At 30.9% G+C, this 16,812-nt stretch overlaps 1 protein-coding gene across 1 annotated transcript in view; it reads right to left on the bottom strand.

The window, feature by feature from the left end:
• Positions 1-16,812, bottom strand: part of LOC148276947 (uncharacterized) — a 118,355-nt gene that overhangs the window by 23,785 nt on the left and 77,758 nt on the right. The window contains exons 4-5 of the mRNA XM_088233557.1: positions 13,513-13,678; positions 235-407 (exon numbers count right to left, since the gene is read on the bottom strand). Of these exons, the coding sequence (XP_088089683.1) occupies positions 235-407; positions 13,513-13,678 (339 nt within the window). The remainder of the gene's footprint in view (positions 1-234; positions 408-13,512; positions 13,679-16,812) is intronic.

Here is a 16,812-nt window from a genome sequence, read left to right on the forward strand (position 1 = left end):
ATTTTGTTGGACAACTTTAATTCAAGTTCTTCAGCCCTGGAAGTCTGCAGTCACGGGACAACAATTGTACAATGAGCGCCCAGAATAGTCGTTTTAAACTGAGCGGTACTTAACAGAACAGAAGACGATGCCGTCATTGTGGAAGGCATTGTTCCTTAATACAAAGGGACGCGAAGCAAAATGTATATTATGTATAATGTAAACGTGTTAGGGGTAGGTAAATCAATTTAGTACCTTAGTGACTCCTTCAATAAAAGCCCTCGTTGCGAGTTCTCCAGGTCCGTCTACTGACTTCCCATCATCATCGGGTCCCCAAGAAGCGCTATAGATGTCAATATGCTGAGGATTCAGGCTTAAGGATCTCGCTTCCACAGCATCAGTGACGTCACCATCCAGCATTCGGACTCCTAATCAAATACATGCATAGATTTTAGATTTAAATGTAAAACTTGTTTGACATATTTAAACATATTATAATGATGATTCAAGGTTCTTTGCACATTGGATACATTTTTTAATTTACTTTTGTTATAAAATATATAATAAAGAATATTACAGGGTTTTTATGGAATAACAAATAAATATATATATTATATAAATACAACTGTATTAGAACGGGTATTTTTGTATCTTATTAGATTGGTTCGTTAAGTTGCTAGGAATATTTTATTTTAATTTTTACACGTCAAGCACTTATTTTGTTTTATTTTGTATTGCAAGTATTATATGTACTTTTTTGCCAATGAACGTCGTATTTTGGCACTGAAAAAAATATGTACATAAGAAACCAATTTTAATAAATTATTAACTGCGTTGATTCCAGCTATGGTAATACAGCGTCTAACGTTTATATAGACGCTATTTCACTTTATTAAAGCTATAAATTGCAACACAGAACACTTACGCTTGAGAAAAATCATATTCAACTTTTGTGTTCTCACTGGGCATCGAACCCGGAACCTTCCGTGCGTAGGCATGTGTCTTAGCCATTCCACCACGGAGGCTACCCATTGCATAGAACAAAAGCGTTGCAAATTTTTGAGTGGAAAATTAAAATAACTTAAATCATTCGAATACAGTAAAAATCACTGGGATGTTTTCTATTTAGCTTGCCAGTACTTTGGTAATACTAAAAACTGCTGTACCCTTTTTTTTGCCGAAAACCGTAAAAAAATTAAAACTCATTTAATTATGTACCTGCCTACTTTTATGTAGTATTTTATCTATATTTATGTTTATCGATAAACCATAATGTGATTCAATACCTTAAATTTTAGAAAAAATGTTGTTCATTAGACAAATACTAATATGTTAACTTGTTTTACCATCATGTAAACGCTCTATGAGCGTATATAATAAATAAATAATTAAATTATAAGCTTATAATTTAATAAGTCAGATGTTATGAGTATTTTTTGTCTGTTTATGTTCTCAAGTATTCTTTAGCTGAAATAATACTTTTCTGAGGTTTTTTGTTTTTTTAAGTTGTGATACACGAAAAAAGTAATGTAAACTTTTATTTTGAAAGCTCCGTAAACGTATTGATGTATAGAAATAAGTAAACCAATTATTTGTTTCCAGGAAACCTTTTCATGGGGCCTATGAACAGTTTAGTTCTCAATCCAGTCGATTGCGATTTACTGAATTCTAGTAAAATGCTCATAAAGTGGCCGCGTTGATTTCCTAACGCTCGGAACTTTCACAAGTGCGAACGAGTTTTTCTCAAATCTGACCGATTTGCCGTTTTCCAATATGCCCAGGGCTTCGACCATTCAAAAAGGAACGGAAAAAGTTAGCTTGGAAAATCACGCCTGGATTCAAAGACAGATATTAAAATCTCGCGGAGGCCGTGAGGAAAAGGGAACGCCATAGTGAAAGGGATGATTATAGAGCTGTGCAAAAGCTGCGATGTTTTTATATATTCACTAGTCGATTAAGCCTTCAAATCTCTCTAAATCTTTCATTCGACTATGAATAAAGTTGACTGGGGCAAAGCACGTACTGGGAACCTTAATTTCGGATTTCAGGACGATTTTAGCAATCGTATCGTGTTGACAAATGAACGATTAGGGTCAATCTCTGCGAGGTGGCGATGGCGGTGTGAATTAGCTAGATTTTCTTTTCGATTCGTTGAAAGGTGTTTTGGGTAAATTTGTCAGTAAAGGAAATTAAATGATGCGAGCCAAGCTAGGATTAGGAATGTCCTTTACGTTTTACTTCCCAAAGGATAATTTGGATCTCAATTAGAATTTTAAAGCTAGGGAAAACAAAATGTGATTAAAATCTAAACGAAATTGTATTTACGATTTTTAATAAACATAATGAGCGATTTATGTATATCTATAAAAAAATACAAATTTTGTAGTTACTCAGTATATAATAAAAATATAAACACTCCGTTTTAAGCGTTTATTATTTATTTAATTACTGACCAGTTTCTGGGCTACTACGTTCTCCTTTATAACGATATCATTTAGAAACTAATATGATATCCTGTTTAATTTTCTGAAAACAAGTGTAAATGATCGAATGTCAACCGCCCTTACCTCTATTTTATAATTTTTATATTGTCTACCTAAATCTTATACTTACAGAAGTAATAAATCAAGCCTTTATGTCGAGTGTTATTTTGTGTTTGTAAAGATATGGAGGGAGGGGTTAGGGAGATTGAAATTCGATAATTTACACTTGATTTCAGCAAATTATCAAGAGATAGTTATTTCTTAATTGTATCTTGATAAGAAAGCACGTATAAGCTGCGGTCGGTAATTGAATAAATAATAAATGGTTTAAAAAAAGTGTTTTTTAGTTTAATTTAAATAATACTTGTGTTTTTTTTATTTTAGCACGTTTTCTTTGTAAGTCGCGTTAATGTGAATCCAAAACATGAATTACAAATTATTCTTTTGAAATTAATAGACCTTAATAAAACAAAACAATTATCAATAAATTATAAAACGCAAATTTTGTAATATAACAAACACCTAAAGGGCAGGGCATTTTGCATAAGTAATTTTATGCGATATAAAATTTTATTGATGGTAAATATGATCGAAATCTAAATCAAGAATAATTGAGTTATATCCGAAATACTTGACATATTTTTTTGCACCACAACAGTCCGGAGGCACTATTATAGTGGTTACTTGAGAGAAATCACATTATTGTTCTTTTTATTCTCACCGGGAATCGAACCTGGAACCTTCCGCTTGTGACTCAAGTGTTTTAACCCCTAAACCACGGAAACTGCCACTTCCACAATATCACTTTATCTCAATATTTTTAACGATGTAGTTCATTTTATTATTATATTTCATGATTTATCAGCAAACGATGATTTTTGCAAAAAAGGATAAGATAAGTTTTTTATTAAGTCACAATATGAAAAATATTTTATCTTTCTTAAGAAACTTAAATCTTCGATTATTCAGTAAAAAGTTGACAAACCACTTTAATGAGAAAAATGTTCGAGTAATATTTGCAGGAAAAAAATATTAGTCTTAATAGTCAATCTTTTGTATTTTTAATTGAATCGGCATTCACTTCGTAACACTTCATTATAAATTATTATGAAAATAAAACTTTGTTATCAGTGTTACACAATTTTATTATTTTACAGGAACACAACTATAGTTTCGGGAGAGCACTCCTCCCATCGACGGGTGATATAAAACTCCTTTTAAATCACCCGTCGATGGGAGGAGTGCTCTCCCGAAACTATAGTTGTGTTCTTGTAAAATAATAAAATTGTGTAACACTGATAACAAAGTTTTATTTTCATAATAAGTCAATCTTTTGAACTAATTTATAGGGTTCTTATCCAAAGTTAACTATTAAAAAAATATAGGAAACCGAGCTTTATATCACATTATATAAATTTGAGGACGTAGGACATGTTGATATATTTGAAATTCGAAAAACCGCACTAATTTAGGATAATTTTGCAGTTATTTTCCAAAACAAACTATTTCTGATGTAGACAAAAAAAATCTGAAGAACCGACTATTTTGAAAAATTGGGCCCGTTGTTAACTATCGAAACAACAAAAAAATAATTTAGTCAATAATGTAATCTCCTTAATTATTTTACAATTAAGTTAATAATTCATAGCATCTTCACCGTATAAGGCGCAAATAAAGCGAGCAGCTCTATTCCCTTGATTGAACACGAACAGAAAGATATGCTGAAAATGCACACCATCCACTTGACATTCCACACACAAATAACTGTTTTTTCATTGTTTTTTTTTATGCAAAGAAGAAAATAGTAATATACAAATTAAATTATACTGAAAAGAAAAATGTTTGTAGAAAAATGTCTAATGTAGAAAGCAAAGGCTTGCCCATGGTTAGGCGACAAATAAAATAATATGTACCAATTTTTGTACATAAAATAATTAAGGTGAACAATGCTATACATATAAAACTAGGGATAAAAAGGATAAGATTACCAATGAGAGAAAAAGCGCCTATAAACTCATTGTACAACGAATTAAAACTATAAGATGAGTAGCCTGAAGAAATATAATAAATAAAAAACATTAATATATTAAAAATTAATTTGAAAAAATATGTTCTTGAGAAATTTTGATAAAAAATTGTGATGTTATTTTTTAATAATAATTTAAAAATTTAGATAAGTTCTAAACCCTCTCAGTACCAGAGTTAACAAAAAAAATTGTAGCATTTATAAAATCTTTTATTTTTAAAAATATTTTCACTTTTTTAAATATTTTTTTAAGCTTGCAGAGTTTACAAAAAAAACATGTTCTTCGGGAATGACATTAGGGCTCAGGCGGTAAGAAATAAAGTTACAGAGTACAAAAGGCATATAAACTGTTTTATATTTTTAGTGTAAAAAAATTGTTAAAAACATGTAACATAAATAAAAATATAAGAATAATAAAAAAAATTATACATATATATATAAATATGAAAACAGAAAATAAAATAGTAATTATGAAGTTTTTTTAAATTGAAAAATAATAATAAAAACAATACTTTTAAAACACAAAGGTCAGAACAAGCGTTGGCTTCCGACATAAAACGTAAATTGTTTTGTATAGAATATATCTTTGGCTAGATGTATGCAAAAGATGGGGCAGATTGGTTAAGAAAATGACGATAACAGGCACCGTGGCGCAGTTGGTTAGACGGCCAACTGTGAAACTGGCGTCGCGGGTTCGATTCCCGCCAGTTGCAAGAAAAAATCCAAAAAAATATTTGAAAAAGATATAAGTATTTTTCTTCATGTACGTGAGGAATGATGTTGGAACTGAGAGGGTTAAGATGTTATGAACTAATCTAATAAAGCTTAAAAAAAAACAACAACAAATACCATATCTTGTAGAGAAGAAAATTTTCTTTTGAATGACGTATGGCATTTACCATTTTGTTTTACTTTAGGTGCTCATTTTTTAATTTGGAAACAAACGGACACAACTTGTGTTAACACCTAATATTATACTGTCGATTTTCTCGTTAGTGAAGTTGTCCCTAACGTAACATGAAACCGTTCCTTCTAACTGACCACACGGTCCAACGTCCGGCCGTCAAAGGCCCTTTAACTATTCACCCGTAAGGTAAACTAAGATATAAAGGGGAGGCACAGGCGGATGGGGTGTGGCATGCACCGAAGAACCCTAAAATCGATGGCACATTTCGAATCAAGACAGACCAAAAAGTAGGCAATCGAAAAACTAATCCTTAAAAAGGCGGATACCAAATACAAATACAAAACAGATTATGTTAATAATTTATATCATTTAAAAAATACATAAATTACTTTACTGTAAAAGATCTAACAGTGTACATGAGAATAAGTATTGAATATCAGCAATAAGGCCAATTATATATGTCTTTCTTGCTTACCGTAACACTTTATTTATTGTTTGCCTTACAGAATTTATTTCAGAAGCTTATATCTTTGCATTTTTTGTTTATATGCTAACTGTTTTTTCTTGCATACCTTTGTTATTATTGTTTTTTTCTTTTTACTTTGTAAAACTTTTTATCATATTCTTTCTAACTAATTTCACATATTTTTTCTGTATATTCTGTTTATTATTTAGTATGTTAGCATGTATTTAATTTTTATTTTTTGTAAATGCCTTTTGGGCGTTAATGAACAAAATAAATAATATGATTACGTCTTATAAATATTTTCAGTAATAAAATAAAGTAAATAAAACACAAACTCACCCATTCAAATCCATCTTCACATTCATTTACTCTCACACACACAATCGCATTCATTGAAACCAAACCCCACTCCAATACATACGCACCCTCTACACATACACGCACACAGTAATTATTTGGAGTGCATTTTATGTTTTCTTTTCCTAACTTTCACTAGATTTTTAAAATTGTATTTCTGTAAAATACTTAACTGACTTCATTTTCTGCTTTCAAATATTAAAATGTTGTGTCATATATTTTTTAATGCTGTAATTTCCCCTAATAAAAAAAAAGATGTCCTTAAGTATGTCGATATGTGTATGTACAAGTGGATTTGTTCTTATTAAATTAAATGAATTTCGATCATCTATTGCGAGTAGGTAAATCAGTCTTACGCTTAAAGTGACATTCGAGAGATTTAAAACAAATATTCACGTCACAAAATGCTCACACTCAAAACGATATTCTTCACTCGTTTGGACACAGACAAGGGTAAAATATATTTTTTAAAAAAACATGAATAAACGAATTTTTCTCAAGCCTGCGTGCTCTGTACTGCAATCCTGTTGTAATGTAAAAAAAATAATGTTGTTTTTTAGCAACGTTACTACCTATTTTTAATAGGATAATCAATGAGCGCTTTTCGTTGTTTTTATTTTTAATATAAGCTACTACTATTATTATTTAAATATTAAAATCAGCGACGGCGAAAAAACGGTTGAAAAGGTTTACTATACAAATGTTGATGGATGCACAAGTCGAGGAAGACCGAGAAAGACGTGGCACGACCAAATCTAACAAATACTTGAAGATGGACATGGCGAAACTCGGAATAATCGGCGTGCGTGCATAATAATATGTATGAATGCAGACGGAAGCGAGGTCTGCATGCAAAGCTAGAGCAATATGACGTTCTATCCTCTCTGCCTCAGAAATAAAAATATATAGTGTTAGCTTAGTTAGAATGTAAGTTTAAGCGTAGAATTGTTATTATTAATAAGTTATTCTCTAAAAGATAATAAATCTCTATCTTAGAACACGCTGAGCCATGTTATATACTCGTAATATACATAAAATAAAATAAAATAAATACATAAATAATGAATTGTTCACTGCTGTGATTATGTAAAACTTTTAATTGTTAAAGGTTCTTTGAACCGTTGATATATAAATAAATATGGAGTAGTTAAGCTTAAATTTGTCTTCAAATGCACAAAGGTAGAATAGTGTGATTTTTAGAGACATACCAGTCACATTCATTCGACTAATAATGCAGAAAATATTAACTGTTTTTTTAAAAATGGTTCACTATTGTATGAATTCTGATGACATAGTTTCAACTTAAAATTGCCCAAATTCTGGAATCAAATGTCCCGCCAGATACAATGGAATTCCCCCTTTTCAAAAAAATAAACTAAACGTAATTAATATACACAAATCACAGCTGGATTTTTATATTAAAATTATAGAAACAATAATCTTTTGGTGAGTGTCTCCTTCAGTGAGTTAGACTTTCACGGACTGGATCTTTTCGCGTTTCGCAGATCTCTTGTTAATGTCAAGAAAAGTGTGGCGGGATGCCATGGCCAAACTGAGCAATTGTAAGACTTATTTTCTACACCTTTGTTCTAATTTACTGTCCTTATTTCTGTCTTTAACCTAAATACTATTTTCTAAATTTATAAATTATTTTTGTTCAAATAACATGTACGTAAGCTGTGCAAATTGACTGAGGCCGTTGATAAATAAATAAATAATAAACAGTTTTAAAAAACCGTCAATCTGTACTCTTCGACATTCCTAAGTCAATGCCTAATTATTTTAAAAAAAGCACTCTTAGAAGAATACAGATTACCTTTAATGACAGTTTTAGTGTCATCGACATATTACATTGTAAATACTATATTTTTATCAGTTTTGTTGGACATTTTAAATTAATCTCCTGCCTTACTTTCAACTTTTAATTTTGACTTTTTATTTTATCTTTTAGTTTAAACTTTTTTAAAATTTAAATTTTAACTTTGAATTTTAATTTTTAACTTATAATTTTAATTTTTGATTTCAACTCTTAATTTTTACTTATTGATATGTACATCTACTACCTGCGTCTAATTAATAATTGTTGGTTGTGAATTTTCACTAAGAAATATAAATGTTTATGGAAACAGAGAGAGAGGGGAGGAAAATATAGTTGGAGCTATACAATGTCTTCTCCCTTTTATGTACTTTTTATTTAATATTTATATTTTTATATATATTTATATTTTTAGAATTTAATTATTTTTTCCCCTTTCCTCCTGCATTCGTAATACATAAATTGGTCTTATTTTTTTTTATTCTTCTTTTGTACCTTGTATTTGTATAAAGACTGCTTGATTTCCTTAATAAATAAATTCAAAAAATCTTTTTTTAAAAAGTACATACCAACTCAACAAACTACAAATATATTTATATTTTTTTATTTATAAATCATATAACACAAAGTATTTTACAAGTATAATACGTTGAATTACATTTTCAGGAGTTACAACAACTCAATTTGGGACATAAATAATATTAACATTTAGAAAATAACACATAATGAGAACAACAAAGAAACAAAGCAAGTTTAGCACCTATATAACTAATTATACTCGTAGCACAACAATATAAACGCCAAAAACCCTTTCTTAGACAAGCAGAATAAATATTTAAAAAAACGCTTTAAAAAAAATAAAAAAATAGTGAATCTACTAAGGGAGATAAGGTCATTAACATCACATGCCATGCAGATGATGCTGCCATAGTGATGATGAGAGCACATCCATCTCAGTTAGTAAACATCTGGATGCCTAAGAAATGTCGTATGGTACAATGAACACATAATTATTGAAAACATAATTAGGATATACAAAATGTGTGTCAGACCAAATCATGGTGTATACAACAGAGGCGAGAATAGATAGAAAAAATAAAAAATACGAAAAACAAAGTAGAAATAATTGGGATAAAAAATATCACTCGATTGAAGTCTAACAAAACGTCTGAAAATTCGCTTTAAAAAAGCTTTAACGACTGATTTATAAAGAGATTTTGCATATCTCAACTAACTGTCGCAGAGTGCACATAATTAAATCAAGGTGCATTGGATAGAATGGCGTTTCATGTTTGAAAAGCCCGATAAGGTTAATGTATGACCGAGTCTATTGAATGTCCGTGTTGGTCAATAGATGGACTCTCCCTATCTAGTTAATGTCCCACTGGCACTGCCTCTATTGTGGAACGAGGCGACTGTCTCCTGCGTGAGCTACATATATTATACATTCTGAATATTAATCGTATTGTAGTTGGAAGATAACAGTTAGTTTGTTAACCAAACAAGTAGTACGTTTGAGTACTATTTGCTGATTCTAAATCATAATACATTACAGTAATACAACGCCGTATACACGAGAAATATTTGCTTCTTTGCTGTTTTAGACAGACACGCAACTACATCGTTTTTTAATAAAAAAATATTTCAAACACTGATAATTCATATTTAATTATTTATGCATGAATTATTTTTAAAAGAAAAAACTAAAAAGCATGAACTGATTTAATTTGTTGAGTTAAAAAAAAAAATTAAGCCCAATTTTATAAACAACACATCTTACTTCCATAAGTGCTACGAAACGTTAACCGTTTGTGAATATAGTGAAGTTTTAGATTTATTTTATACCTTTCAAATGATGATCAACTTCTGTGTCCAGGTAAAAAATCAATAATTGCGAATCTAATGAAAAATTGGATTTTTACTCTGGTGTTTTTAATTTTTGGATTTATTTAAATACTATTTATGTAAACCAGAATATACAATCTTCATGACTATTTATTAGTTTGTTTTTATTAGTAGCGACCGGATTATATACTATTTCGTATTTGCATGTTCTGGCTATTTTTCCAGGTTTTAGCATATTTTACTGAAAACCTGCTGAAGAGGCATATTTTGGATTTTTTCACAGATCGCAATAAAGCCGACCTAAATAATGAAACGCACGGCTCGAATGAGCCTGAATTGAGCTCCGAATCGCCAGAGAAATTCTGGCATAAACTTAGAGAAAAGTTTGAAAACATTTTACAGAACAACCTTGGCTTCGAACCTTTATGTCATATTAATAATTTTACTAATGGCGCCGGTAAAATTTTGACTGAGACAGTATGGGCTAATAAAGCACCTTATTTCAAGCACTGCCCGGTAATCTCGGTGGACATGAAATGTTCATTCTAAATTTATACAAATATTTTGACTGATAAAAGGCACAACCGCACAACAGAAAATGTAGAAAAATCGTTATCGTTTACATTAACAAACATAGATTAATATATTAAAACAGAAATGAAGAACACTTTATAGAAGGACATACAGAAGTTGAAGCATTTACAGGGCTTATGATCTGTCTTTAGCTGGTTTTAGTGGCTTCTTTAAAGATAAAATTTTTCCTAATAAATAAATAATAACGGTAGTTTTTTTTACATTTTATTTTGCATATTTTTACACTTTACACGCATATTTCAAGCATATTTTATGCATATTTTAGTCTTTTTACGTTGCACATAATCCGGTCTATAGTAAAAAGTATATAACAGAAAACAAGATAAATTATAGGAAAGGTGGAGAGAAGCTCAGAAGCAGCAAATAGGCATTAATATATAGGAAACTAACTCGGGGTTCTGCTTTTTTGCTGATCTTGATGCGATTCATAAGCTTCTAGACTACGCCTACAGACGTAAAATTGAATTTTGTAATTCGATTTTAAACCATACAGGAACTATGTAACTATAGTCTTATCTACAACTAATAGAAAATTCTAGGAATGATCTGAAATTATTTATTTCAATAATCCAATAACAAAGAAACAGAATACAGTTTTTATTACAATCCACATATTTTTGAAGATGAAACCATTCCCAGTAGCTTATTGGCACATTACGGAGTGATTTATTTTATATTATTTGTTTAATAATTCCTTATTTAAGAAGACAAATTACGAGTTAAACGATCTAGTCCAAGGACTATAAAATATTGTAGTGAAATTAAGAAATTTTAAAATTATTACTAACACATTTCATGTTAAACTTTTTATAAATCTACCCCAAGACCTCAGAAGTAGTAAGCAAAAGATCTTACCAACAACTAGCTGGACTAATCTCTGCTAGATTTCTGTTTTCAGGATTTTAACCTGAGAATTACTATCGAGTCAAAAATACTCGTTCAGGATTCCGATCCGATTTTACACATACAACTGTATTTTGCGTGCCGCCCGGACACAGAAACAGACAACTAATATACAGTCAGCCAAGGATTAAACCAGCAAATGTTATTTTTATATTGAATAACTTTAGCAATGGGAAACGAATGAGAAAGAAGATATAAAAGGGAAGTTTTATTTTGGTGTAGAAAATAACTTAAGAATTACATTGTCATTGCTCCCAACGGGTTTAGTTCAAAACTTAACTGTATCAAAATTGTTCGACAAAGTCTTTACTATGTAACTTCCATACTGAATGCATTAAGATTCAACTCGGAAAGCGGTCGTAAAAGACGTAGCTATGTTATATCATACTGAGATAAAATCGAAGTAATAAATCCATTCCTACTTTCCAATAGTTTGCTTAAAACATTATTTTACAAATTCAATATAAAAAAAACAGTGATAAAACATTTTTTGTGAAAAAACACGACGTGTAAAAGAATTAAGCATTAGATTGATTATTGCGAATAAACGGGCATATAATTTTTATTTTTTTTATTATTATCCATTTAATAATGTGCCATTAATTTTTTATTGTCACAAAAAAGAAAATACATTTTAAAAATTTTCATTCCTTAAGACTGAAGACTGATAAAAGGAAAGAAAATTTTACTTCTTTCTTAAATTTCGTGAAGTCGAGAAGTCCACATCCCGTTCGTAAATATTTTTTTCGTCTAGTTAAAAGATATTAATCTAAAAAATCTTCCGGGGGTTAAATCTATATTTTGTCAATAAAACTAATCAAAATACCGTTTTGAAGAAACGTCTGAGCCTAAAAAGTAATAAATATTTTTTTGTTACCTAGGTACATAGTACTTCGCCATTAGAAAAATGTGTTTTTTGACAGTATTTCAATGAATGATTATGATAAAATTATAAATAAACTTATCAATGAAACTTCTTGGTTTAGTTTTACTTTTTATTATTTTGACCAACGAGCGCTTTTGCCTAAGTAGGCATCTTCAAGACTGGTGAATTGTTTACAACATTTACAGTTTTTATACTATTCTTAACATATTTTGGAGATAAGATAACCTTACTTTTGACAGCGAAAAAAATATAAAATTACTACATTTTTAAAACAAAGGGAAAAAATTATATAAATTAAAATCATTAGAAATAAATGGAATTAAACTTAATGCAGTAATAATTCACCAGCAATTGGAATTATCGAACTCTCCTTTACTTAAACCATTAATTTAATATATAACTACGCTCCTTTTGATTGAATTATTTACTACTAAAATAATATAATTAACATAAAATTAACTACCAAAATGAATAACTTCATTCTATTAACAATTATTATTATTGTTATTATGGATAACTTATAAAGCGCCATTTTCGTAATAAAATACCTCAAGGGCGCTTTACATAGTGATTCTATTGTTAAATTAATTTAATTGAAGCTTTTAAATTTGTACTTTAATTAAAACAATTTATTTTGCTGTCACGTGCTACGGATTTATTCAAATGATTAAGAGAACAAGTGGGTTTTAAGTTTTTTCCAATACATCACTTCACTTTCACAGCCTCGCACCACTGTATTATCTAAGTATGTATCTTAAAATATTTTGTCATTTATCTATGGGTATGTAAACTTCCCTGTCAATAAAGTAATATGCTAACTTTATCTGTTAAAATTTGTATTTCCTACTCTGTTGTATTTCGCAATGTGTTCCTTTCCCACCTTTTAAATAATAAAAGCTTAATCCCAATTTCGGTCCAAAAACTCCCAAAAATGAACTGTTTAGCAAACTAGTTGTAAATATTTATGTTTCTGTTCCCTGTTAAAATATTTATTTGATCTTATCTCCAAAATATGTTAAGAATAGTATGAAAACTGTAAATGTTGTAAACAATTCACCAGTCTTAAAGATGCCTACTTAGGCGAAAGCGCTCGTTGGTCAAAATAATAAAAAGTAAAACTAAACCAAGAAGTTTTATTGATAAGTTTATTTATAATTTTATCATAATCATTAATTATGGAGTTTTATCAAGAAATATCAACAAAAAACATCAATAGTATTATTTGTTCCAATTCAGAATTCAAAATTTACCTCCGACGCTAGCGCCATAGGCCACGCCAACTGCGCATAGCGAGTTGTTCGCTGTAGCGGCTACTTCTCCCGCGCATCTCGTGCCGTGTCTATTAGAGTCCACCATGTCGTAGCGAGGAGACGGATCTTCGTCGTGGTTGTTGACGTCATACGATGCCTGAGGATCCTAGAAGAGAAAAAAATAAAATTAGTAAAAGATATTTACTTAAATTTCGAGCATTTATTTATCGACAGCATTTAATAAATTAACAAATTTTGAGACATGGGACCAACTCCATGAGACCTAAGTCCCGTATTGAGTAGGGATGTATAGTGAACAAAAAGACTAGCCTACAATCTGTATTGAATGCTGCAGCGAGACTTATTTTCGGAATCTCTAAGTTCAGTCACATCACTCCACTACTTCGGGAACTACACTGGCTACGTTTTCCACAGAGGGTCGAATACAAACTCTGTTGGCTTATGTATCAGTCACTGCACAACTCTGCTCCTGAATATCTAAGGAAACTATGCATTCCAGATGAACTAGCTGACAGGCGTCTCACGCTTAGATCAGCTACGTCTACGGCGAGAGGAAAAGTTATTATACTTCTACGCAAACAGCGCACTAAATTTAGTGAACACGCATTTGCGGTCGCAGGCCCTATGGCTTGAAATGCTCTCCCAGCAGAGGTGAGAGGCTTAAAAGTGAAGTGATGTTTCGGAAAAACTTAAAACCCACTTGTTCTCTAAATCATTTTTTTATAAATCCGTAGCCTGCGTCAACAAAATAAATTGTTTTAATTAAATTACAAATTTAAAAGCTTCAATATTTTTTTAAAAAACTATAGAATCACTATGTTAAGCGCCCTCGAGGTATTATATTACGAAAATGGCGCTATATAAGTTATCCATAATGATAATAATACGCTTAAACAATATGGCACAACAAATATTGTACAAAAGAAGAACATCATTAAAAAAATAACACACGGACACCAATATAAAAAAAAAACAGAGACAAGTATTTGATTAACCTTAAACAAAACAGCGGCCTCCGTGGTGTAGTGGTCAAGACGCTTGACTCACACACGGAAGGTTTCGGGTTCGATTCCCGGTGAGAAAACAAACATTTTATGTGATTTTTCTCAAGCCTGGGTGTTTTGTGTTGTAATTCACAATTGTAATTAAGCCACCTGGCCTGTTGTGGTGCCAATGAAACGAATTTAGATATTTAAAAAAATGTCAAACAGTTTTTTACTCAAATCCTGAAGAGCTGAGCTCTCAGGGTAATAACACGCTACCGCTATAGAGCTCCCCATAAAGCTAGGGTTTCCTAGGACAGCGGTGCCCGTATTTTAACGGCCGTAGTGAACGGTGATGCAGTGGACAGCCGTCGTAACGTCGACTAGAGAGTGGTTTCCTAAGGAAACGGTGTTAAATGCTGTTGATAACACCGTTTTCCTAGGAAACCACACTCTATTCACTGTTACGACGGCTGTCCACTGCATCACCGTTCACTACGGCCGTTAAAATACGGGCACCGCTGTCCTAGGAAACCCTAGCTTTAGGACAATAATCATTCTAGAATTATCAGCCACGAAGTTTTTTTTTTTTACCACAACAGGCTAGGAGGCCCGATTACAGTGATGAATTACATCACAGAAAACCCAGGCTTGAGAAAAATCACATTCATTTTTTGAGTTCTCACTGGGAATCGAACCCGAAACCTTCCATGTGTGAGTCAAGCGTCTTGACCACTACACCACGGAGGCCGCCACGGAGTTATCTATAGATTACAGCTAAACTTTTTATTTTCTTATTCTTTGAATTAAAATTTATCTTGTTTCTATTTACTTTATTTTTATAACTATTTATAAATATAAATATTTTTATTTTATTTGCAAATTCTAAGTGCCTAACACTCCTTAATTGTTAATTGCTGTTATTTTGATACCGATAATGTACTTAATCAATAGCTTACACAACTGTGGAAAATTTTTATTGACCGTTTTCACAATTTTCGTTTATTTATATTCGTATTTTCTGTATACAATATATGTAAAAACTGTTGTTTTTTTCCCAAATAAAAATAAATTAACAATAGCCCTTAGGTACTCAGATCGAGAATCGCAAGCGCAACCGCAGAACCGTTTTTAAACTAAAATCCAAACAAACATTTGCAACGGTTTTATTCGATGCAATAGAGTGAAATAGCATTTTATGGCTGTTAGATGTTATTACTCTTAGACTAAACCCCTCTCTTAAAAAAAAATTCGTTTCGTAAAATATTCAACACTCTCGGTGCGATAAAAAAGAGATGTGTTGACGTTGTAGTCAAAAATTTTCTTAAAAAATATTTTTGTACAACCACTTACCGAACCCGTATCTTTGTTTGAACCCGACACTTGTGACATGTAGTTTGGTAAAGGTAGATATCGGTGTATTTTAGTATTTACATGTCAACGTAGTGAAGGTCTCAACAAAAAGACGAGTACGTTTCCAAATCAGTAGACATTAGAAAATCGGTACAAAATCATATTTGAACAGGCAACATGGAAATCTGAAAAGTGCTCGAAGCAAAATCCTTTTTTATTTTAAGAACTGTAAATCAAACATATTTTGTGGTATTTTTCTTAAAACTTCTTATGCCTTCAATCATCGCATACAATTTTTTTTTTAGCTCAAACCCATTTTATGGAATAAGGTTTTTTTAATTGTTTTAACTGCTTAAATGCCATGAGCGCGTTAACACGCTCTCCGTTTCCGTGTTCGGAGGGCCAGCCAATACGCGTCGAGGTCAAGTATTTCGAACGATTTTAGATTTCGTACACTAAGAGACATCTGTTATAAGCTTGATGAAACACTAGAACACGAGGAATAATTAAAATTATCGACTCGACAGCGGTTCAAATGAGTTTCTGTTAGGAACTGCTCTAGCAATACTTAGTTGCACAGAAAAGGTTAAAGAATAATTTCAAAAAACATATTTCAAAAAATAAAAAATAAAAATCAAGTATATAAAAAAATGATTAAAGAAAGAAATAACAGTCAACTTGTAACCGAACTAAAAAATATTCAAAAAGATTTAAGAAATGAAATCAGAAAATCAAAAAAACAATATTACCAGAATTATATAAAATCAGCAGAAGGCAGCAGCAATAAACTTTGGAAAATAATAAAAAATATCAAGTCTGGAGAAAAATTGCAGTCAGCTAGTATAAAAGAAATGAATGTAAAAGATGGGATTTTCACAAATGATGAAGAAGAAATATCAAACATTATCAATGAATATTACTCCAATGTAGGCCAAAACCTTGC

The sequence above is a fragment of the Micrasema longulum genome, unplaced genomic scaffold (assembly GCF_059751315.1).
Source record: "Micrasema longulum isolate JH-2025_06_02 unplaced genomic scaffold, ASM5975131v1 h1tg001120l, whole genome shotgun sequence".
In the NCBI taxonomy this organism is placed as follows: Eukaryota; Metazoa; Arthropoda; class Insecta; order Trichoptera; family Brachycentridae; genus Micrasema; species Micrasema longulum.